The sequence below is a fragment of the Aricia agestis genome, chromosome 20 (assembly GCF_905147365.1).
Source record: "Aricia agestis chromosome 20, ilAriAges1.1, whole genome shotgun sequence".
Lineage (NCBI taxonomy): Eukaryota > Metazoa > Arthropoda > Insecta > Lepidoptera > Lycaenidae > Aricia > Aricia agestis.
In genome coordinates this window covers 12,933,904-12,959,902 of record NC_056425.1, presented here as the reverse complement: position 1 = coordinate 12,959,902, position 25,999 = coordinate 12,933,904, and the positions used below count along the sequence as shown (strand labels likewise).

The 25,999-nt window shown below is 37.8% G+C and overlaps 2 protein-coding genes across 3 annotated transcripts; one reads left to right on the top strand and one right to left on the bottom strand.

Annotated features, from left to right (window-relative positions):
* Positions 1-1,524: 1,524 nt before the first annotated feature.
* Positions 1,525-16,235, bottom strand: LOC121736919 (protein fem-1 homolog B). The gene is made up of 14 exons (XM_042128387.1): positions 15,915-16,235; positions 14,476-14,629; positions 12,157-12,401; positions 8,240-8,387; positions 7,776-7,930; positions 7,404-7,529; positions 6,903-7,100; positions 5,930-6,013; positions 5,340-5,435; positions 4,495-4,578; positions 4,058-4,191; positions 3,348-3,466; positions 2,865-2,984; positions 1,525-2,476 (listed from the first exon to the last, which is right to left on the bottom strand). Exons 1-14 carry the CDS (start codon positions 16,062-16,064, stop codon positions 2,322-2,324), a joined length of 1,968 nt encoding a protein of 655 aa, XP_041984321.1. The 5' UTR covers positions 16,065-16,235; the 3' UTR covers positions 1,525-2,321.
* On the top strand, positions 13,558-24,434 carry LOC121736918 (transmembrane protein 214). 2 transcript variants are annotated; one of them, XM_042128386.1, is made up of 11 exons: positions 13,558-13,574; positions 17,281-17,441; positions 17,522-17,676; positions 17,751-18,033; positions 18,295-18,483; positions 19,051-19,265; positions 19,576-19,801; positions 20,372-20,514; positions 22,249-22,372; positions 23,289-23,685; positions 23,891-24,434. In XM_042128386.1, the coding sequence occupies exons 2-11, from the start codon at positions 17,321-17,323 to the stop codon at positions 24,015-24,017; spliced, it is 1,980 nt and encodes a 659-aa protein (XP_041984320.1). In that variant the 5' UTR covers positions 13,558-13,574; positions 17,281-17,320; the 3' UTR covers positions 24,018-24,434. The 2 variants fall into 2 exon arrangements, with proteins under 2 accessions (XP_041984320.1, XP_041984319.1); XM_042128385.1 differs by lacking the exon at positions 13,558-13,574 and having other exon boundaries at positions 17,230-17,441.
* Positions 24,435-25,999: the final 1,565 nt, after the last annotated feature.

Here is a 25,999-nt window from a genome sequence, read left to right as displayed (position 1 = left end):
CATGCTACCAACCAGCTTCACAATCATGGTTAACCATCACCATCCGAACGTGGAACGTGGACCTTATTGTATAGAGCAGCGGGGCTAAAATTGTCGCTTTGGAGATTCATATTATGAATCATAATAATGATTATTTTTTTTTAAATCGCAAATAGCAAGCAAGTCTGCTTACAATTCATGTCTAGTAATTCATACCAATTTGACATTTGTCAGTTTGACAGTTTTGACAATTCATTTGCTGAATTTATTGAGAGGAATTGCTAAATGTGACCAATTTAGCCCTGCTGAGTTCATATTTCAGTAAATTTCTTCATAACTCCGAAATCCCGTAATCCCAACCCAACTTACACTATATCTATATCACATTTTCACTAGCGTTGTATGTTTGAGCCGTTACACCGCTTGAACACAACATCACCCTGTGTTCAATCTCCACATCAGAGACAAAATATTAGTAGGTTAAAAGTGCACGGGCAAAAAAAAACAAGCAACAGTGGCAACACTAGTAGAGTCGCTTACAGCGTGACCATAAAGATTGTAGTTTCTACGTAGCCGTCACATTTTTGAGGTAAAACGCTTAAGCATGGCAACAATTTTGTTTTTAATTAATTTTTATTCTTTATGGTCAAGCTGTATATTAAAACAATATTGCATTTTTTTTTTTATTTTAACCTTCTTATATTTTTTCTCTTTCAAGATAAATGCATCCATTTACCTTTAAAATAAAAGAACACAAAATGGACGACGCAACATCAGTCAAAAGCTTTGATAAAATAAGCCACAAAACTTGCAAAATATCATAGCACTTTATAAAAATAAAGAAAGAAATATAAGAAATATTTTATTATAATATTTGTAATTTGAATCATACTTGATTTGCTTTTCTTTAGCCATGAAACATCCGCAAAAATATAATATCATCAATTAATTATTGCAAATAAAAATTGCATTGTGTTAATTTGATAGTAACTGGACTGGTCCTTAAATTCATAATAGCATTTAAATCATATATTTAGCTATTACTCAGATTTATGCAATTTTAAATATGTTATAATATAAAACACAAGCACCAACAAAAGAACGCAGAAAATGCTCACAACATTATAGAAGAACAAATAAACAAATAAAGTCTTTATTTGTTAAAAATTTTTAAACTTTGATAAACATATCAAAAATAATCAGCAGCCTTACCCCCGAAACTGATACGATTTATGAGTCTGATTAGTTCCAAATTGAGCCACAGCACGATCGTGCGCTAGTATAGCTGTCAGAACTTCTAAATTCGATCTCAACGGCTTTTGACACTTCTCAGAAGTGTCAAAAGCAGTTGGGATCGAATTAGTTCCAAATTGAGCCGCAGCACGATTTTGCGCTAGTGTATATATATCGGTTGTAGCAAAAGTTGTTGAGATCGAGCTGATTCGATCCAGTAGGCCTACTACGAAACTGTTTTGAGACTCAAATAATCGGACGAGAATGCCGCGTCCTGCTCTAACAACGTCATTTCACGTTTGTTAGAGCAAGACGCGGCATTCTCGTCCTATTATTTGAGTCTCAAAACAGTTTCTTGGTACAAGGTCTGATTCTAGCGGGAGTAAGGTAGCTGTTTTTAAAATGATTATTTTTTAAGAATGAAGCCCTTAAAGCAGCTGTATCGATAAGTAACAAAAGTTTGTCGTAGTTAAAAAGTATAGTGAAAAGTAAAATAAATTACTTATAGATAAATAAATTTTAATAACGAGGTAAAGCGACAGTCTTCTACCAAAAACATTCCTTGTCAGTCAAACTGGCTAAGACAATAATTTTAAAACAATCATACGTATAACTAAAAGGAAGAATAGAAGATAAAGCCTATTTAGTATTTTGTAACTGTCCAGACATAAGTGGTTTTTATGAACCAGATATGAAATATAAGAGAATATACGAAATAGACTTATTAATGGCGTAACATTATCATGTTTAGAGATTTTTGTCAAAGAAACGGCACTTTTTAAGTTTTGAAATACTACGCAGCACACCCGACAAGAATCTTAAAGTCTGAGTCTTATTATAATATTATTAAACACTAAATAGTATATTAATCTCCTACAGTACAATTTTTGACTCTAGATTGTATTTTTAAAGACGTATCTGACGTTTTTATATAGGGTATGGTGAAAAAACTACCTCTGAAGAAAACTTGAAGTCTCGCATTTTGCTATATCTTACTGCAGAAAGGTGGACCCAACTTTGGGTGGTCTTCTCGGGTTGGAAACCTTGAAATCTGGAAGTACCAAGGTACTGGTGTCTAAATCTTAGTCTGGACAGATCTGACCTTGTGTCTACATGGGCTCAACTCCATGCATCGCTAGGAAGCCGTGTAGATCACGTGGTACGTGATGTGGGCGGTACCGCGCGCCCGCCGCTGCCAACGCGCCCGCGGCTAAGCACGCAAGTCGCGGCCGCAGCGCCGCACGGACTAAACCTTCTGCTGGACCTGTGAGATTAAGATTAGCAATTAAAAAAATTAGGTCACATTGTGTATGTTCACATTGTAAGATTGTGTTTGTTATGTACTGTCCTGTTTAAAGTAACTAGTTTAATAGACGATTAGGTAAGAGATGTAAGTGACCTCGTCCACACAAAACGAAATAACAACAATGAATTTTCCGCAATATGAAGAATAGTAGGGGATCCCGGCAGTTAGAAATGCTATTTTGTGACATTTCATTTTCAACATATTATGTATTTCACAAAATAAAGAAATTTTATACAATTAATCACAATGAATCAATTTGCCTTTCATGTCACAACAGTATGGTCGCCTTGTTTGTTCGCATTCACGTGACTGAATAGAAACAATGTTACGGACGCTGGATACTGACCACCAATGGCGGCGACGAGCGGGGACACGCCCACCGCGTCGACAGCGTCCACGTGCGCGCCGCGCGACAGCAGCTCCGACACGCACGCCGGCAGCGCCGTCCGCCAGTGTCCCTCCGACCCTAGAGTCATACACGATGACTTATAAAAAGCTGTGGCGGTACCCACAATTCGCCTAACATTCCTGCATCGCGCTATCGAAGTTTCGGAGAACGGCAAGATATATACAACGTCTGAAATGACGTCAGTGGGCTTCGGCCTGACCGAGCATGCTATCTCACTCGGTCGGAAGATCTTCCTTTTCGGCCGCCACTAACAACGTTAAAAAGCTAATATAGGCCGCACATAACATCATATCATCATCCCTTGTTTTCACATGGCTGAACTCGATGACTTTCTCAATGATGATGTCCACCTTCACGTGGTGTATAATATGTCTCTGTCTATCTACTACTTGTGTATATGTCTGTCTCTGTAACACGTACCGGGCACTAGCTGGTACGCTATGAGCGCGACGTGCAGCGGCGTGCGGCGCATCTCGTCCGCCGCGTCAACGTCCGCGCCGCACTCCAGCAGCAATCGCGCCGTCCGCGGACAAGGGAACCTGCAAAGAATTAAAAAGTGCTAATTAACAAAAAATATACGAAGCTTCGACCATATTTACAATCTACAGGGTGTAACAAAAATAAGTGATAATACTTTAGGGTGTGTATGTGTTCCTTATAGAGAGTTCACTGTGAAAGTAGCAGCTCTGAAAGACGAACATTTTTTTTCACTTTTGTATGGGCAAGGGCCCGAGCGTCACGAGTTTCCCCATACAAAAGTGAAAAAAAAATTTGGTCTTTCAGCGCTGCTACTTTCTCAGTGAACTCTCTATAAGGAACACATATCCACCCTAAAGTATTATCACTTATTTTTGTAACACCTTGTATACCGACGAAACATCGGCTTCTACAAAATATGTAACTTGTAAGTCATTCAATCGATACGTATGTGTCATTGGTAAATTTAAAATTTTGGTAAGTGTGTAAATTAGTAAATGATTATATGTGAGGTGTCCAATATGTCATAATATGTGCTAGTGGGAGGCGCGATGGATTCGGCAAAGATCGCGCGCGACTCTGCATGGTGAAAGACGTATGTGCGAGTGAGACGCAACATTTTTATTTAACAGGTGCGAGTGAGAGGTACTGACTGGCAGACGTCGCTGGTGTGGAAATCGTCGACGGGTGTGCGGCGGTCGACGGCGAGATGCAGCAGCGTTAGTCCGCACCGCAGCCGCGCGGTACGTAGTGAGAACACCGCCCGACGTACTGCTCGCCGGCTCTCCTGTACATAAAACAAAATAAATTCATTTCCTTGCTGTAGAAACACGTTGAATCTTCAAAGGAAAAATATTTCTACGAAGAAACGGAAAAATATCTTAATACTTATTACATACCCGAACTTCGAAAGATAGTTAAAAAAATGTGTACAATTTTATGAGTTGATAGCAATTACATTTAAAGAAAATACAACCTAATAATGCTGCCTTTGTCTGTAAATTGACTTTTCCAACGCACAAGAAAGAGACACAATGTTTTATAAAGTTATTTTTTAAAGCTATCTATCAATGGCCCAGTCACCAATTACCTCGTCATTTTCAGGGTCTTCCAGTAGCCGTGCTGCAACCGCTACCAAGTACAGCGCTGTCCGCACGTTGCTCTCGTATTCATCCTTAAAACAACAATCGATTTGTATTTAGTTAGAAATACTTCCATATACAATACTATAAAAGGTCTGTATAGTATACAAATTGTATGTGGATAATTAAAACATCAGCAAATATAATTTCGATTGTTTAAGTTGTTACCGCCATAGTCCATTTTGTAATTAAATTATGTTTAAAGCTGATCGCACATTTTTCAACACCGTACGGGCCATACGCGTCGAACGCGCCGCATTTACGGTGCGGACCATAAAGTTAATACACCTAGCGGAATAGAGCAACAATCTCGAGCTGTCAAACGTAACCAAAATTGGTTTTCATCTGTGTGAAAAATATGTGTACGTATACACCTACACAGGCATGATTGAACATGAATTCTATGAGATTAAATTGTCAGCGTGCGGCACGTGCCGACTGGACGTCAAAAAAAGAGAGCTGCTGTCATGTATCACACGTCTCTTTTTACCACGCAGTGTTACTAATAGTGACATCTCTCTTGCTCAGGCCTTTGTTTTTCTATTCCGCTAGGAATATTAACTTTATGGTGCAGACGAATGTGCGATGTTTAACATCATTTTACTTTACGAATTCTAACATGCGGCGCGTTCGGCGCGTGCGTGCTGATAAATGTACGATCACCTATTGTATCTTTCGACAGTTACGCAAAAATCGTTTGAGGCGTTTGACAGAAGTATTGTGCAATTTTTGCTGTCAAATTCACCTGTTGCACAACCTGCAGTTTTGTAAGTAAAACAAAACAGTAACTTACAATAAGCACATCTGGGTCCACGTTAGCCTGAGGCTTCTCCATCCTCTTTGTGCCTCGTTTGAGCTCCTCGGCGCAAGCTTCTAACACGTAGCACACCTGCAACATGACAAAACGTACTTTGTCATTAATAATAATAGCTCCAACACCGGTTTCGGTGACGGTGGCCCGTTTCATTGAAACCAGGCCAGCTACGCAGGAGTAATTTTATAGTGCCTAAGTGTGTGCGCAGTACACAAGAGCACTCTCTATTCCTTTACTATCATAACCCAGTGGGACGGAAGACCGACACGACCGGCGAGAGATCAGGCGCAGGACCGACTTTTTACATGACCATACACGACGCATGGATCATCTTGTCAGACAATCAGGTGATCCGCCTTTATTATATTAATTTGTCATTAATATAGTTTCACCACTTCCTGATAAGTGACGAATAGGCTATCCACCAATTAACTTGACAGATCAAGTATGGAGAATCTGTCAAAAAAGTGCCTGTTCGGCACTTTATCAGAAAGTGGTGAAACAGGCCCTTAATGTCTATTATTAAATAATACTGATTAATCCAATTGAGAGCCAATATACAAACCGACCTGTGACAGCGGTAGCTCTATTCCGATGTGTATCATCTGTGAGAACACCTGAGCGAACCGTAGTAAATCTTTTACCACCGAGACCTGTGAACAAAATGTTAGCTCACGTTATTGTTCTGTATGTACTTATTTTTCCCCGCGTTCCATTTGATGTTAAAAACGATGATAACGCTCAAAATAGGAGGCATTTTGAGCGTTTTGATCGTTTTTAACATCAAATGGAACGCGCGGTTTAAGTGGTAGTTTATAACGCATACGCATATTATGCGTGTATGTAAACACATAAGCGTACGTTGAAGCGTGTGTGTATACTTGTTAACTGTTCGGGCATATTCACTCACGAGTGATGCTAATCCGTAAATATTATAAATAATCCAATACGTAAATAATGTAATGTAATGCTTAGTTTCTCTCTCGTTCTTATGTAGTTCATTCTGTGTGCCCGGTTACGATTGTAAACATGTTCTACACGTCTATTTGTCTGTCTCTCTCGCACCGAGTTTTGGCTGCGCAGCGCCAGCGCGTGCCGCCACACCGCGAGCAAGAGCACGCGCTCGCGCACCGTCAGACCCGTCATGTGTAGTGCGAGCGAGTGGGGTGTATACAAGCGTATCTATCTGTCTCTCTTTCACCGAGTTCTGGCTTCGCAGCGCCAGCGCGTGCCGCCACAGCGCGAGGCAGCGGTCGAAGTGTAGTACGAGCGAGTGGGGTGTATACAAGCGTATCTATCTGTCTCTCTCTCACCGAGTTCTGGCTTCGCAGCGCCAGCGCGTGCCGCCACAGCGCGAGGCAGCGGTCGAAGTGTAGTGCGAGCGAGTGGGGTGTATACTGTATACAAGCGTATCTATCTGTCTCTCTCTTACCGAGTTCTGGCTGCGCAGCACCAGCGCGTGCCGCCACAGCGCGAGGCAGCGGTCAAAGTGTAGTGCGAGCTAGTGGGGTGTATACAAGTGTATCTATCTGTCTCTCTCACCGAGTTCTGGCTACGCAGCGCCAGCGCGTGCCGCCAAAGCGCGAGGCAGCGGTCGAAGCGCGCCTCGTCGGCGAACACGGCGCCGCGGAAGACGACGGGGTGGGGCAGGTCGGGGCACGCGCGCCCGAGCACGCGCTCGCGCACCGCCAACCCCTCCATGTGGAGCGCATGCGCGTCGCCGTGCAGCCGCTCCACCTCCTGCGAACAGAATCTGGTGAGATCTGGCACAAAGCTCTGTCAGTCGCTATTCGTTACCGACACGGGCACGGCCATATCGCGCTATTGCGTATTTGTGAGGAGAAAAACAAAGGAAGATGTTATCGACGTCGTCACGTCTCTTTCGCTTTCTTTCTGTTTTCGCGTGCTAAGCCTTTTCAAATAAAATATGTCAGTGTTCCCCTTCCTCACATTTCTACTGCCTGCTAGTAAATTACCATACAGCGATACCTCCGGCGTCTCCCATTTACGGTAAGTTCTGGTCTGCCACCTGGTGGTAATTACCTCGAGCGTGGTGGTCTCCCGCCAGTTGTCGTAAGCGGGTATGGGGTCCGCCGGCCTCTTGAGCAGCAGCCCGTAGCGCGTGTCGTAGCGCATCGCCATCGCGCGGTGCAGGTACTGGTACGCCATCTAGTGGACAATACTCATTTAGCGTTGTTTAAGTTAAAAGGTATTGTTGTGAATATTTGAGTCAGTGCTAATCATGAAGTAATATCATGGCATATCTCTCGTTCTTTGTTGAACAAGCGAAAGGAATTTTGTTGGTCGTCGGTTTCCGGGAAGTTAACAACAAAAATATTGTGTGGTCGTAAAAAATGGTTTCAATTTATATCGACCGTCACCAAAACGGGTCTGTTATTATATTATACTACTTACCCTCAAACAATAATACTCCTTGTCGTTAGCGAAGGAGGCGCCGAGTAACTCGAACGCCTCTATAGCCTGCGCGCGCGTGACTTCAGGCCGGCACGCCAATATCTCCACCACGGACGCGCGCGCACGCTCCGCCGCGCACTGAAGTGGCGTCATACCTGCAGGGACAAAAATATTTTTTTTTTTAGGTTTGTCAGACGTCGTACACTGACTTATCTTATTATCACTTTTCCCTTACTCGCTCCTATCGCAGATAGTGTAAACGCGATAGACTAGAAATGCTCGACGATAGACGTCAGTGTACCGAAATTGCTGCTGCTGCTGCAACGATAATTGTTGCCTAATCGAGGCGCGCGGCAGTGCGTTGGCGCCTCACAGCGCTACTACTACTAGCTGTCATCTGTCAACATGACACTGGCTGTCATCTGTCAACATGACACTGGCTGTCATCTGTCAATGTGACGTACCGTTTTCGTTGGTGAGTATCTTGGCGTTGTGATCTATGAGCGCGCAGACTACAGCCGCGTGCCCGCACTCCGAAGCGAAGTGTAACGCGGTGGCGCCGCACAGTGCCCGCTCGTCGACGCGCGCGCCGCTGTCTAGGAGAAACTGCACCTGTGGAATGGATAAGGCCGTTATCATACTATCGGTTGTTGGCTTTAGGGCAGAGCGGAGGCGAAGCGAATATGTCACGAACACGATGCGGCTGTGTTCCGAAGACGTCGTCGTCGACGTCGAGGAATCATGCTAGCGGTTAGCGAACAGCTTTAGAGCAAGGCGCCGGCCGCGGCGAAAACGTCGCAAACACGACCGCGGACACGTGGCGGATACGCAACGATTTCAACGCAGGTTTTCAGCGAGTTTACAAAGCACAGACCGTGCATCGGAATAGCAGATCCCGTTGCACGTCCGCGACGTATTCATAAAAAAATGTGGATACTAGATATTTTGAGGTCTGTGGAAGGACATAGCCTATGTAAAGATTTTTTTTTGGACGCAGCGAAGTTACGTGAGACATCTAGTTTTATACACTGCAGGATGCTAATCTAAAGTTTAAATATGAAGCTATAGTCATTAATTGTACCAAAAGAAAACCAAATCCAACTCCTTTAAAATCATTTTTTATTAGTTGAGGATTAAAACTTGCAAATTGTAGTTATATTTTCTATTTACTCTTTAGTTATACTCTTTTTATGATAAAAAAAATTAAACAATGTTATTTATCAATAAAAACAAACAGTAACTAAGTGAAAACAGAGTATAAGCAAATTCATTACATACATTCAATTGTGTCATGGAACTCCTAGTCATTACGTAGATCCGCCCACGCGATTTTAAAATTAAGAAATACGTAAACAAGTTTTTTAATCTGTCATCTCATGTATTTGCAAATGTTTTGACTGGGAGATTTAGCCCGGCCGCATGTTATAAGAATTTCTGATCAGAAAAATTCGCCCGCCGGATACCACACCGCACAGAAAATTCTGATAGGTGACCCCGCAGTCCGCACACGTCCTTTCTAGTACAAAATGTATAGAGAATGCGCGGTCTAAATAATTTCTTCCATCTGATCGTCGGCGAACGTTAGACACGTCAGAATTCTGATAGTATGCGGGGTCCACAACAAAACATAAGAGCAGAGTGCGTTTCGGCGGGCGTCCGAATTTTTCTGATCAGAAATTTCTTATAATGTGCGGCCGGGCTAATGATTACGCTTTCAAATGAATATGAGAACACAAAACATCATATTAGAGAGGTGAGACTTAGACCCAGTTTCATCAAGCAATGTTAAATAAATAATGGCTTGTTAAATCAGTTAATGGCCTGTTAGAGCTATCGAGCGTTCCACCATGCCCTAATGTCGTGTTAAATCACCTAACACGATGTTAAATTTAATTCCTGCTATGGAGGTCCGTTAAATATTTAACAGGCTGTTATATGAGTCAAAATAACAACTTTCAAAGACAATAATAAGCAATATCAATAAAAGAATCTGTTTTGACTTTTGAGTCTTTCCGCCATGTTTCCGCTACGTCCTTATTATTAATTATTTTCATAGTTATGAACAATTATTTATTTTCACTTTGCCAAAAATTCAGCCTTCGGATTTTCCTTGACATTGCAAATATACTAACTTGTATCAAAATTACCAAACCGAAATATGTAAATAAAAGTTTGTATTATGATTCATGTTTTCAGCTTTGACAGATAATAATTATTAACCTGGTAAATTAAGAAGAACTATTATAGCGTAACAAATGTATGCGATCAGTGATATTTTAATTTGGTCGCATTATCTACTATTATACTACAATGGAAGAAAGTGGCACATTGTAGCAAACATGTCGTATTAATCTTGTACATTGCAATTTCGTCGCCTTATAACAAGAATGAACGAATTGATAGTTGTTTACTCGTTGTTTACTTAACATTGCATTTACTAATCCGCTGTTAAATTTTTACTGTGGGACATAATTATTTTAACAGTCTGTTTAATTTTCTAAGCTCCGTTAAGTAATGCCTCGTTAAGATTTAACAAACATAGGTTGGTGAAATTGGGTCTTAACCTAACGGCTAACCTTATTATTTAGGCGATCGAATACGGAAAACATGTTACTTACAATAACAAAATGTATTTATTATTGTGCACGTTTTGTCTGCTTTCTAATACTCCATCTCTATTCGTAGAGCTGGTTTAAGGAATGTCTTTAGAAAATAGTACTTTTTTTAAAATATGAAATAAGGGGGCAAACGAGCAAACGGGTCACCTGATGAAAAGCAACTTCCGTCGCCCATGGACACTCGCAGCATCAGAAGAGCCGCAGGTGCGTTGCCGGCCTTTTAAGAGGGAATAGGGTAATAGGGGAGGGTAGGGAAGGGAAGGGGTACATTACGCACATAGGGCAGGAAAATAAGAAATGTCTCGCTTCGCCTCGGCCAACAATTACATAATATGATCCGAGGCTTATTTACTGGCCATGGTGCGTATACTATTTTTCTCCTCGAGGGAGGCGGAAAACGGCAACATCGGTAAGCGCTGCGGGACGAAAGTTGACGTTTTCCGCCCGGAGGTGAGAAAAGGCATTTTCTTTGTCGTTTTGACTTGCACCTCTTTTCCGCGGTTCGCGGCATCAGTGTGCAAACAGCCTAAGCTTATACGTGGGAGTGCCATGCTTCAGCACGAATGGGCCGGCTCGACCGGAGAAATACCACGTTCTCACAGAAAACCGGCGTGAAACAGCGCTTGCGCTGTGCTTCGCCGAGTGAGTGAGTTTACCGGAGGCCCAATCTCCTAACCCTATACTCTTCCCTACCCTCCCCTTCCCATCCCTACCCTCCCCAATTACCCTAGTTCCTTTTAAAAGGTCGGCAACGCACCTGCAGCTCTTCTGATGCTGCGAGTGTCCATGGGCGACGGAAGTTGCTTTCCATCAGGTGACCCGTTTGCTCGTTTGCCCCCTTATTTCATTTAAAAAAATGAACCTTAAAAAAAATCGTTTATACGTCTCACACATTAGCACGTGCCTAGAGTACTACTAGACCCATTAAACCCACGTGACAAACATACGCCATATGGCATCGACATTCCGCACACACAGTGGCATTGACCGCCAACACTGTTACATCGTCATCGCACGTGACTATCGCTCCACGGTCTCAATAAAAACCGGCGCAAAATAGAAATGCCTGTAGGAAAATGTTACGAATAAAAACTTTATGTACTATCAGGGAAATCGATTCATGGGCAAATGGTGGAATTATTTAATTTGGTCGGATTATGTCCAGCTGACAGACAAGTTGACAAGTAACATTCACTTAACATAGCTCCGGGCCACCCACATATCAGTTTATGAATCAATTTCTCTGATCATCGAAAACGAAAATATATTATGAACGAAATTGTAAGCAACGTAATATAGTCTGTCAAAAAAGTGGCAACATCGTAGTGTCATCCCCTTTTTCTTAGATTGATTTGAAAGGGATGACACTACGATGTTGCCACTTTTTAATTTCTTCACTTTTTTGACGGACTATACACTACCCAAAGGTGCGCTTATACGGGCAACTAAAATTTCTCAATTCCAGTAAATTCTCGTCAACTATGTCACGAATACATCAAGCAATTGCCTGGAATTTCCAAGCCCATCGGATATACGTCAATAAGTATATCTGCGACATAATATATCGCCGAAATAATTGCCGCAATTTACTGAAATTGCTCCATATTACTCCACTAATTGCTCCAGATCGGTCCATTCATGTCGCCGAGCATTTATTGCTCTTCATAAGCGGATCTTAATAAGAGGGCATGGAAACCTTAAAAATTGGCAGCTCATGATCTAGGGGTTGGCATGGCAATTGCTTACTAGGCAACCAAACTTACCACATCCAAATGTCCCTTATATGCCGCAATCATGAGGCATGTATTGTTGTATTTGTTCGCCTTGTGTATATCAGCTCCGTGGCGGACTAAGTACTTGACTATATCGAGGCGGCCGTCAAAGCAGGCGGCTCTCAGTGGCGTACTCAGAGTCTTTGTGGCATGGTTGACGGACGCCCCCGCGCGGACCAGCCGCTTGACGATGCCGAGGTGCCCCGCGCCCGCCGCGCACCATAGCGCTGTGGCCCCTGCAAAAAATACGGTGTTAATGGGTTAAATAGTCCGAAGTAATATTACAAACTAAAGCGTTGTTTATTAAAAATTGTTAACAGACACAAAGACAATAGACAAATGTACCATCCTTTTGTCTATTGTCTTTGTTTCTTACTTTTATTCTGAATGCAAAAGATCTCGTTTAGACTATAGTCTATAAGTATTACATGCCGAAAGTCTGTATGTCTAAAAGTTAGACATACATACAAGCTTTTTAGGGTCTTTAAATATTACCTCTTGAGTGAACCACCGAACTGATTTGGATACAATTTAGTTTGTGGTATGGCACTGCTACTCTGACTCTTATGAAGAAAATTTTCGCGCTTCACAAATTATTGTACAACGAAGTTGCGGGCAACGCTCATGGTTATTCACTACGACATACTTTACATTTTTTCTAGCAATGATTCATATTGATATAGTAACAAGTAGGAAGCCGCCAGTCTGTCTAATCCCTCACTTCTTGTGTCTTTGCCAACACGACAAGAATGCTATACATCTTAATAACAAATACATACAAAAATATAGCATTAATATTTGGCGCTAAACGAACACAGTAAGCAATACTATTGCTATATTGGAGAGTAATTAAAAAGCCATAAGCTCTGGCAGTCAATTCTATTTCATTTCATTCAACTTTCTTTTAGATGTAGAATGTTATGGTTGATTTACAACAATACCCAGTGTTACTAGTTTGGCACTGGCTCATCTCTATCTTCTTATAAAGTATGAACAAGTGTCAATTCAATACATTGAAACAGTGGATCCAAGGCTGGAATCCAGGATTAAAATGTAAGAGATTATCTTATAAACTCAATAATATAGGTTTTTACCATGTACTTAATAAAAAAATACGCACTCATATAACTATTTTAGGTTTGCTATCCTCGTCTGTCATATGATTTCCAATAATGCCAAACAAAGACAAACCTATCTTGTATAGTCATTCGCTGTGTAAATACATATTTTATTAGTAAAAGCGACAATAATCTTAAGTGCAAAAAATATACAGGTAAAGCTTCAGAAATAAACGAATAATAATTAATGTTAGTGACTATGAATCAACCTTCCTAGCAACACGCAGAAAATCATAGACCAATAACAACTAGACTCACTCATTCAAATATAGAATTCCGATAATTTTATTAAAAGTGTCGACTGCAAAGGTGCAATGCCAACTTATTAAAGAATTAATTATTGCAGTAAGACAAAGATCTGGAGGGTCGCCAACATAGGAAGAGTCTTACTCTGCCTCAAAAGTCGTACAGTTTCTTTGTGTAAACGCGATCTAAATATAGCGCAGGGATGATCGAGTCAACGTTCTTTGTAAATCGGTATTTATAAGTTACGGAAACATCTCGCGCGCGTCAGTAAACAAATAAACAAACGTGTATGCGACGACCCTTAAGCGTCGTTTACTCTCAGCCACTGTCGCCAGTGGCGGCCCAAGGGGGTGGTTTATCCAACAGGACAAACGCACGGGGCCTCACTCTTGCAGGGGCCTCAAGAACCCCTTTTTTTGGAAGAAAAAGGGCCTCACAAAGACCTTTCGCCCGGGGCCTCGCAATGGGTAAGGCCGCCACTGACTGCCGCTGCTTTTCTTGCTGCCGGCAAAATTGCCCTGAATCCTGCGGCAGCAACGACGCGAGTGACTGTTTGCACTCAGCCCTCTACATACTCGCCGCGTCGAACCGCGGCAGCGGCATGAAGAGTGGCAGGGCGTGTGACTATTTAGTATTTACATTCTCGCGCTGCCCACTTCCCTGCCCGACAGGGCTGAATGTAGGGCCCATTACAAAATGTGAGGGCATGGCATTTCGGCCTATAACCTATCTCTACTTGCTCTTTCTCTTTCATCTACACGCAAATACCGCATCCCGCTCCTATTGCATTCTTGTGGGAAAGAGATAGGTTGATGCATGAGTAAAAAGGACAAGTAGAGTAAGGGCAAGGGCCTTATCTCTATGTGTTTGTTTACCCATCTATGCTTCAAATTATATATAAAATTTGAATTTTTTTCTTTATTTTTACTTTTAGATAAAAACTCACCTTCAATAACATATTCGTCAAATTTCACCGTCCCCTCCGTCTCCAATCTGACGGGTGGACTGAATTTCTCCAACAGGATTCTGACTGCGCCCTCCCTGCCATGCCTGGCTGCTGCTATCAACGGTGTACACTTCACTCCGTCACAGCACACATCCTGAAATGGAACATGCATATTGTAAAAGAGAAAGTTAATTTTAAAAAAGACTTAAGGAATTGAACCATGTTTGCTGCATATTTTGTTTTGTTTCATGTCATCTAAATGTAAACAAACATTTGAAACTTAATTTAATTATTAATCGTACAGTTTCTCTATCGCATGCCATTAAGATGATTCCAGTTGTGTTTTGTGTGTTTTGTGTTTTAAAGTTTTGTTACATAGTTATAACTCTGGTAATAGTCTAACATAAAGTATTATTTTCAACATCATAGAAATAGTTATGATTTTTCATGTTTTTCATTTCTAAACAAATCATTATTGATAAATTTTAAAATATCAGGAAACATATTATAATAGCAGAGCCAAAGAAAAGAAGCACAAGTGTTTTATAATCATAAAAAACTTTATATATACTATTACATTGTATTTTGCAATATAAGATTACACACTGCACGGTTTTGTAGACCAAGCGTGATTATGATCTTTATACTGCATTCTTGGCACTAAAATCACTCATTTGTAAAGAAATTTAATATTATATTGTAAATTAAAACGTAACATAATAGTTCAGATTTTAGAATAATTATGACTTCCTTAATTCTTACCTAAGTAAAAATAGTTTACTTGAAACAAAAACAACTTCACAGCAGAAAAATGACCCTAATTTTTTTCATTAAGTAAAATAAACTCATTATCACTCTCTCACTCATATCTAGGCTCTAGCTAAGGTGTTGGAGGTCATTGTAGAGAGGAAAAAAGAAAGCAGGTATGAGAACATAATATTTAGTATTACTACAAAAAATACAAACAATTTCCATACCACAACTCTTTTATAAAATATATAAAAATATAAAAACTAGACACAGCAATATTGTGTCTGTAAACATTTGCATTACTAATAAACGAAAGATATTACAAAAACATTTGAAATAGCCTTGAGAATCCAATGATTACATTAGTAAAGGGAATAATGTAACAGTTAGTAAATAATGATTTCTTGTGTCAATAATTACAACTGAAGTGCTGGATCTACTAAAAACTCAGAATTTAATTACAAAGCGCTAACTATAGAATTTTACAGCAGCACTTAGTCTAGGGCTGAGTGAATAGGTATTTTCTTTGCCAATGACTTGCATTAAGCAAATATTTAACCCAATTACGCAAATTCTTAACAACGCAAAATATATTTAAAAACACGTTAGCTGTAACATCTGATTTAAAGCGATAAAAATAGATAATATAGTCGTGACGGTACAGAATTGATCAGATGAAACAGACTTACGCTGTTAAGGAGATCGTCTATGTCGTCGGGACTTTTCTCATACAATAGCGCGTAAAGTGTTAAGGACATTCCATCCCTGGCTGCGAAAAACACTCGCTCCCTGAGAGAGCTGTATACATCTTCCAGCATTGATTTATCTTCCATGGTCATTAGGTCCTCGGCACGGTAAGTCACACAAAATCACTACAAATCCAGTTTTTCGATCAACGATGAGTAAAACAATATACACCAGTGTAGATTATCACGATTTGTGAACTCGTTCAATTTAAAATTCACCATGTAGCCCGTAACAGCACATTGAAAATAACAATTGATGATTTTCTCAGACAAATGACAGATACGAAATGTCAAATGACAACAGCAATGACAACAGTAATTTGTCACTTGACAATGACGTTGACATTTGTATTTCTTTTTTTAATTTTTAAGGCGGCGCCAGACATGGGCTTCAAAGTTTGAGCTTTGCACAAATAGGAAAATGCCAGCAATTAATTTGCACAAATAGGCAAATGTCAGTGCCACACTTGGCGAATTTGCGTATTTGATCACATGTCTGGCGCCCGCCTCTAGAAGGGTGAACATGACTAGTGATTACTGATTGGACAGTATAAATTAGTCATTGGACAGAGCACAGAGCACAAAAACACTATATTTATATAAAGGTTGCTTTAAAAACTACCTGTTTTTCTAATTAGGCGTTCTATTACTTTAAAAACAGGTACCTAGTTTTTAAAGCAACCTAAATAAAATATATTATATAATCTGTCAAAAAAGTGAAGAAATTAAAAAGTGACAACATCGTAGTGTCATCCCTTTTTTCTTAGATAGATTTGAAAGGGATGACACTACGATGTTACCACTTTTTAATTTCTTCACTTTTTTGACAGACTATATTTGTGTGCTTTGTCCAATGACTGGTACTGTCCAATCACTAATCGTTTTACCCTAGTGTGCCACTGGCCAGCCCACTGCTCAACAAAAAAAATGATTTGTAATCTTGTTCGTTTGTTTTAATTTATAACGGTACCAAACGGTACCTATTATACCATTCATGAGAAGCTATTTCATAATTGAGTATTTAGGACGAATACTATGCTGTGTAAAAAACAAGAAATATCTAATATTTTTAGTAATCTCTTATCTAAAAATGTAATAAATGGTTACAAAACTATTGACCAGCCTGCTTCCAAAAAATGCAACTTGCAACATTGCACAGAAACGCAGTTTGTCGCACTGCCACGTTTTGGCCAAGTGGAGTAATTTCGACCAATGACAGCCCGCGGCATTTCATTTCTTTTCAGACTTTCAGTTTGACATTTTTTACTTTGTTTTTGACGTGTATTCTGTTACTTTTCGTAATTTTAATATTTTTGTAAATTAAAATTGATCTCAAACCCTATTTAAACATGTCTAGCGGCCAGTGGGAAGTTGTTGGAAAAGGCAAGAAGTCTCAAAGCGGCAAAGTTAAAAATAATAAGGACGAGGAAAAAAAGCCGACCAAAAATGGGGTGAAATCGGAAGAAATCGGTATGCTCTTTAAATACTAAATTTATTCAGCTTACAAGTTTAATTTACTAGACCAAACTATATTGTTTGTATATTTACAGTCCCTAAATCCCAAGCAAAATCGTATTATGAAGGGATGGAGATAGATGATCCTAAAAAGGCTAAAAAGAATGGAGACAAGAAGAAGAAACAGGAAAAGAAAGCAGAAGCATCGAAGCCGAGACCCCCTAAAAGCCTAGAAGAGGCGTTTGAAGTTGTAAGTTCACTATTATTTAAAAAACAACAACTACGGTCAATACAATATGCTAACTCTGACTTCATTTTTTGCAGCTGGATAGAGAAGAACTAGCGAATATTATAGCTACTAATAAGATTAGATTCTCTAACGCACCTTTGGTTTGGCTTAAGGAAGTTGCAAACTTTCTGAATTCGAAAACACAAATAGAAATAGAGGACCCTACATTTTCATCCTATGATATTAAGTATCCTCTATGTATTGTGCCTAACGAGGTAAAGAAAATTCTGGAAAAGGTCCTACTTGATGCCGGAAAGGCTAACACTCAACTTTTCTTTGATGTTACCCTTACTACTTTAGCCAATGATATGAGCAGAGGTTTGTTGATGTTTTTTAAATTATATCCTTATTTTTAAATCAATGGCATATCTATTGTGTAATTTTTTTAATTAGTAGTTCGTAGAGTATTGACTTAAATTTTTTAAACTATTCTGTTTATTTGGTCGCTGGTAAAGGCTGATGTCATTTTGTTTGTAAGTCATAGTCTCAAAAAATGAATTTAAAATTGGAATTATTTAAAACAGTTTAAAAATATGTAAATCAAATCTATTAAAAACAAGTTTGTATCATTTATTTTAGGTCAATTAGTCAACGGTCATAGACTTCTGCTACAGATGCTAGCTTTAGAATACCCCGAGTTCTGTATTACATCACTGCCAAAGAGTGTCAGCCTGAGGAATTCCTACCAGAACCGACCTCCAATAGGTTTGACCCTGCTCTGGGCATTTGGCCAAGGTGGAATCAACAATTATGCAGTAGGATTAAAAGGTATTTAACTTTAATAATTCATAATATCAACACCTACCTTTTATATTGTATCATAATGCCTGTGATTTTCTAAATTACTGAAATTTTATCAAAAGTTTTAGCTATTTCTCTACAAGCAATTAAGTTTAATCTTTTTTTTTAACTTTAACTTAATCTGTAAAAGTTTTTATTAACTTGTTGCACATTACACACTTAAAATTTATCAAACGCACCGCTACTTTTATTTACAAAGTTGTTGCCAAAACAAAAATGTTTTATGTAAGCTATCAACACTCCTTATCAATTATCTCTAAGAGCTGACACATTCAAGGTGATGTAGACCATTTCATTTGCTCTCACGTTCTGCACAGGTACAAACTTGTGGACATTTCTTACTTGTTACAAAGTTTTAAATCTACTTTAATCATTTTTAAAGTGTAACATGTGGCTATTTTTTTAATAATGAAGACATATAAGTAGAGAAAGTTTATTTAATAATTTTTTTGTTCTGAGTGACAGATTTAGGTCAAATGCGAACGTGTTACCACAAGGTATAAGAAAAATCTTAATATTCTTTTTTATTTTTAGCTTGGCAAGAATTATTCTTCCCAATTATAGAGTTGAAGAACTATTCTAAATATATAGTAGCTTATTTATCAAAGTTGTTAGATAGACACGCTAAAATGGATGCAAAAGTTAGTCAAGAGCAGTTGCTGGCCATGTTTGACACCGTTAGCAATAAGAAGAATAGCTTGTCCAAGGAAGTATATAGTGATCTAATAAAGCAATTAATTAAATATAAGGTATGTACACTATTTTAGTCTATTCAATTCTAAGTGTAGAATTTTTTTAATTTATAAAAATATATGAAAACTGGTTTTGTGTTAATCCAGAGCCTAAAGTAACGCCACACTTCATTAAAATTAATTCAGTAAAGTAAACATGAAAATAATAGTAAGCAAAAATAAGAAAAAAGATTTTATGTTAAGTTTACTTTTGAATCTACAATTTTGTCAATAAATTGAACGACAAACTTTCTCTGTTTTGGGGGCCACTTAACTGTATCTATTTATTTAAGTGATATTAGAGTATTCAAATAATTTTCTTTTTCAGGAAATATATTTTGATAAAAGTGGCAATAAACTTCAAGTGACCTTTAATCAGCTTATGAAGAAATTACCTAACCAATACCTCAGCGGAGCCAGCCTTGATATATACAATGGAGTTCTGGTGGAGAGCTTAGTCAATTGTCTACAACGAGACGACTCCTGTCATCCAACATGGAGGCAGCTGTTCAATAGGTGCAGCAAGCAGTCAGCTACATTAATAGATTACATAGGTATGTTGTTAATTACTCTTTTCTACAATATTTTTTATGGCAATCCACAAAATAGTAGCAGTCAAAAGCAGTTAATATTGTGAAGCCCAAGGTGCTTTGTCTAGGAAAATTGCACACAAATAGTAGTAGTCAAAAGCAGTTAATATTGTAATGGCCAAGGTGATTTGTCAAGGAAAATTGCACACAAAATAGTAACCGTCAAAAGCAGTTAATATTGTGATGGCCAAGGTGCTTTGTCAAGGAAAATTGCACACAAAATAGTAACCGTCAAAAGCAGTTAATATTGTGATGGCCAAGGTGCTTTGTCAAGGAAAATTGCACACAAAATATTTTTGTTCGCAACAAAATGGTTATCATTTTCTAATGTTTATTGTTTACTACCGTTTAATAATACCTAAAGGAAAAGATATTTAATTCATCAAGCCCCATACAGTCACCGGTGACCTAGACACAATAGAAATTCTATTGTGTCTCGTTTTTCCACGATAGATGGGTTAAATAACTTTTGTTTTCATAATTTTTTCTCATGTTTAAAAGAACTATATTAAACTAAACACATATTATATTCAGATGAAAATTGGGAAGAGGTGAGTCCAAAACTGAAGAAGAAATCTCTGAAAACGACAATACTGCAGTTCCAAGAGGTTTGCGAAGAGACATTGAAAGGAAAGAAGAAAGACGAAGCAGTGGTTAAAGCTAATAAGAAATGCCAAGTAAGTATCCAAGTCCAGTTGCGGACATTTCGCACATTGATTCAAGATATTCTTCTCTTCTTCTCCTTCTACCTTCTGTGAAAAATTAATTGATGGAACATAGCACCCTTGTGTTCAAGGGCCAGAACCAAAACTACTGTGTAGGCTACTTTTTATCGAAGAAATATAGAAATATCGGTTTTCGCGGGATGACACTTACAAAAATATGTGACATTGCCCGTAACATCGTATTCCGCATACGATGTTACGGGCAACGACACATATTTTTGTAAAACGAAAATTGGTTTTGCAACCAATTAATATTTATTTTTAATGCAATAATTATCTGCCTCTAACAAAGCCGAGTCCCGAGAAAGGTATGTTATATTATGTAACATCTTAATGGTTTTTTAAGTAATTGAGATTAAATTCATTCTTATATCATTAAGATAAATTTTACGCTAATTAAAATCTCATTATATTGTGTTTACCTCTTACGTTTTTATTAGAAATTCACAAAATAAATATGTATATTTTAATAGAAAGTGATAAAAACGGTTAGCTCTTGCAAATCCTCTAGCTGTGTGGGACTTTAAGGCAATCAGGCGATACGTTTGCTTGTTAGTTAATATAAACTAACGCCTGTCATCTGTATAGTAAATATCAATAGAATCTGTATATTTGTAGAACATGTATAAATCTAGTTGTAGGTTTAATTATGGCGAGTAGCAACTGATCAAGTGATCACCGAAACATTTATTTATTATTATGTAGCTGATTTTTAATTTTCTATACTTAAAAAGTAAATACTTTGGGAATTAGAATCAATTAGAATATTAAAACGCTAATAAAGTATTTTGTATCGCACTTATTGGATTTCAAGTTTAGGCGGTTCGTTACATCTCACGGTTGAAGGTCATGGGCGTGAACGCTTTTGCCTATAGAGAAACTTGTTTTAAAAAGTAGTCCTGTCAGGTTGTCATTTTGTCAAAACTCAAATGGTCGATTGACTTTCGTGATTTACGAAGAACGAACGAACAGCGAATTATCGATTTTTAATATTATAGCGCGACACTCACTTCATTTATTAGTTTATTATTATTTGCACTGGGTTAGTATTAATTATTGGTAATAGTGACTGTAACACAGAAAAGTGTTAAGTGCGTGCACTGTGCAATGAAACTTTCCAAAGGGCGTAGCTTGGAAGTGCCATAAAACGTCGTAATAGTTTTCTATTAGACAAAACTTGATCAACGACTTTATTCGGTTACGTGGAATACATTTGCTTTAACAGTTATCGTGTTGCATCCGCAGCGCGGCGGGAGTCGCCGCGAGCTGGTGGTTTATTTTTAAACTTTAATTATTTCCGTTTATTGTAGTTTAATAGCCAGGTACTGCGAGCCCTTATTTCTTCAAAATTCCTCCCGTGTGTTAAAAAATGATTTTTACAATAATAGCTTCAAATATTATTGGGTTTGGCTTGTCGGGACCAAACACTTTGCAAGTAACTTTTTTACAAATGCAAATAATTTATTATCTGGTAAAATTACAAATGTTAACATCTCAAAATTTTTATTTTAGTATAAGTGTATTAAAAAATCTGTGGAATAAATGTGTAAATTATACTTTCAAAAGATTTAGGTAAAAAATATTAATCCAACATCATAAACTTTATGATTTTTTTTTCGGACTTAGGTTACTGATTAGTGATTAGATTAAGATAATGTGAAATTACAGTGTTACTTGTTGTTTTAGGATATTCTAGACAGGATGACAAGTACTAGAAGGTTCCCTTGGCTATGGGCCAGCTTCTTCCTCTTCGTCACAATCTCCGGGTTGATCGCCTACGATGTGTCCAGGGTTGGTGGAGAGTTGCCTAGTAAGTACTACATTTTTAACATTTCCATATCCGTATGAAAGCTTACAATTAACTTAATAATCTATTTGAGCTAATTTGGTAGATATTAATAGAAATTAAAGGTTTCTAAGATAAAGTTAATGTTAAAAATGTAGATAATGTGACTATTGATAAATTTTGACAATTGTACACACGATACTGTGTTCTTTTGCAATTAAAATATCATGTTCATTATAATAATGAGTAATTTCGTTAAAATGAATATAAAGTTACTAGTTGTATCCTAGTGGGACAGTAACGGCCGTTAATAATAATAATAATAATAAACAAGTTGTAATATCTTTTTTTAAGTAGTTACTAAAATATATTAGGTGTAGGCTTTCAAAGACAAGTGTAATCATTAATAGTAGTACTACAGGAAAACATTAACATTAGCACATTGTTAAGATTACTATTTATGCTTCCTGACAACGACACAATGATATTTGTGATATTAACTTTGTTCTCAAGGAAAACAATAGAAAATAATATAAGCTGTTACATCCTCGATACTTACATCTAGGTAGTATGTAAAACATTTATTTATAGACTATGATGACGAAGTGAAAGAAAGTTTGTTCAATGAATATTCTTCTTCTTTTTGATAATATGAATATTGATACTGCATTTAAAATAATATGTATTATGTAAAAAAATGTTTATTTAAATAGATGTAAACCTCCTTTAATGATAATAATATAAAGCATTTTATACTGGTTCCCAGGATTTTTTATTGCATAACACATATAAGCTGCTGGTAAACGAGCTGTGTCAAAGGTCAAAAACAACAGTAAATGCATTATTGATAATAACATAGAAACAGTTGATAAGCAACATAATGTTATCCATTACAATATCATGTTAAATTATCTAATTATACTTTTTTATTTTATTTTAGAGAGTGCAACTGGCAAAATTCTCAATGATTTGGGCATTTTGAAACAAACTCAGCATGCTTGGCAGAAGACATTGTCGACGTCGGCTCGTGGTTACCTCTGGTTGGAGACCAATGCACCGATATACTACGTACAAACTGTAGAGTTTACGAAACCTTACGCACAACTCGCTAAAGATGTGTTCATTATTACGTCCAAGAAGGTCGGAATACTGTATTCTAATATAAAGGATTATGTTTCGGAGAAAATGCCAGTGGTGGTTGCTACAATTGAAGAATATGTACCAGGTGCCATTGAGACTGTTCAGAAGCACTCTTGTAATGCCTTCTCTACTCTGAAGATGTACTCAGCGCAATACTACGAGTTGACTTCTAACTATTTATCAACTAAAGTTTTTGTGTAAGTATAGTTATTTGTATCACTCTTATTTTAATTTGGGGCTCAGGAGCTGCCGCGAAACTACAAATTCGACTACAAAACTATTTTGTACTTATCCATAATATTATATTTGTCAATTTGCATGCAGAGTATAGTTATTAAAACATGTTTTAGTTTGTTAAATATTTAAATTACAAATATCTGATATCATACAACATTTTTCCAGCGGAGAGTGGGCACCGGAGAAGCTGCAGAATAAAACGGAGGTGGCGTTGAATGCTACTAAGCTGCACATGAACAACTACTTGCACTGGCTCAGAGAGAAGATCCACGTGTACTCGGAGATACCTTGAAGAACAACACCCGAGTGATTCGGCATCACAAGTGTGGACATGTGCTAACATTGTTCAAGGACATTTTTAATTTAATGCTCTAATGTAGATCAGTGATGAGATTTTAAAACTTTTTGATTATTTTTTTAATTTCGCACAATCATGATCCATCAGTCTCTCTACTAAATAGTTACCTTTGTTTTGCAATAAAATGAAATATTTTTACTAACGGTTTATTAGTGTTACGAGTGAGGATGTTACTTCGATGACAGATGTTTTATATTCAATATTTTCATATCAAAATCGAATACGGACATTCCTGGTGATGCATTTAAATTTTATGTGTAGAGTTAATTTGAAGAGAATCGTTAAAAATGTATTTGGAGATTGTGTGTTTTAAATGTTTATTGCTGAATGTGAATAAAATGAGTTTAATTTCGTGAGACTTTTATTTAATCTCATCTATCCGACAGGGTAATTACAATGATATTATAATTGTTAATCAATGTGGTAAAATGTTGCAGAAACAAAGTTTATGAGAATCGGGTGTGGAGTGTTATAATACTTACTGACCCCAGAATTATAAGATAAATACAGCAAGATAAGTTAGCCGAGTACACGTGTACTGGTACATAAGACAATGTTGACATACATGTTATCGTCATAGTTTTGATTAGCATTGGCTATTGGGTATATAATAATATAATAGTAATTAATAATAAATACTATCTTCATCACCTTGATCAGTGGCAATCTGCCACGCATAGTCTCTGGAATAAACTGTCGCCAGTCAACGATATCAAAATACTTAGATACGACGTATGCCGTCAAAACTGTAGCAATGTTTTTGCATGCAAAATGTGTATCGAGAAAATATTGTCGTCCTTTTTTGTCTTACAGTAATAGCATATACTACTTTGACGCCTCCGTGGTCTAGTGGTACAGAGCGCGGCTCTTGACTCGGAGGTCGTGGGTTCGATTCCCGCGTTGGAAACATGTTATTTCCAAGTTTGGTTAGGACATTGCAGGCTGATCACCTGATTGTGTCTGACAAGTAAGATGATCCATGCGTCGGATGGGCATGTAAAAAGTCGGTCCTGCGCCTGATCTCTCGCCGGTCGTGTCGGTCTTCCGTCCCACTGGGTTATGAGAGTAAAGGAATAGAGAGTGCTCTTGTGTACTGCGCACACACTTGGGCACTATAAAATTACTCCTGCGTAACTGGCCTGGTTGCAATGAAACCGGCCACCGTCACCGAAACCGGTGTGGGAGCTATTATATACTACTTTCTCTTTCACTCATTTTACGCTTTAATCAAATCAAGAAAATATTGTCGTCCTTTTTTGTCTTACAATATTATCATACATATTGGATCATTTCTATGATCATATATAGGATCCAATATATATGATCATTTGATCATATCTGCATATTACATTATCATATTTCATTGATCCTATTTTACGTCATAATATGTGGTTTCAATAGCCAATGGAGATTGGAGAGCGCTAACGCTGACTGGTATTGACGTCAGGGTTACTAGATCTCAGAGAATTCGATTTGTCAAAAGACATCGTCATTTTTAATATGGCTTGTTTTTTGTTATTTCAGCAAGATTATCGAAGTATATAATTAGAAAAATAATTACATTACATTATTTGAAACATATTAACGAACAAGAAATTAAAAACTTTTTATATTAAATAACCGGCAACACCTATTTCTATGACCGTATTGGATCCAATCTCTCAGCAAATGTCAAAAACTATGATCAAGGAAGAAATGAATCATATGTCTATATTACATTATCCAATATCATTGACTCAATGATCTCGGATCCAATATATATGATAATCTAATATCCCCCTTACAGTAATATCATATACTACTTTCTCTTTCGCTCATTTTACGCTTCGCTTTGATTTTTCTCTTAAAATGGAAGACTAATAAAATCTTAGTAATTACGTGTGAAATATTACACCTTTGGCTTTATTTGTATTCGT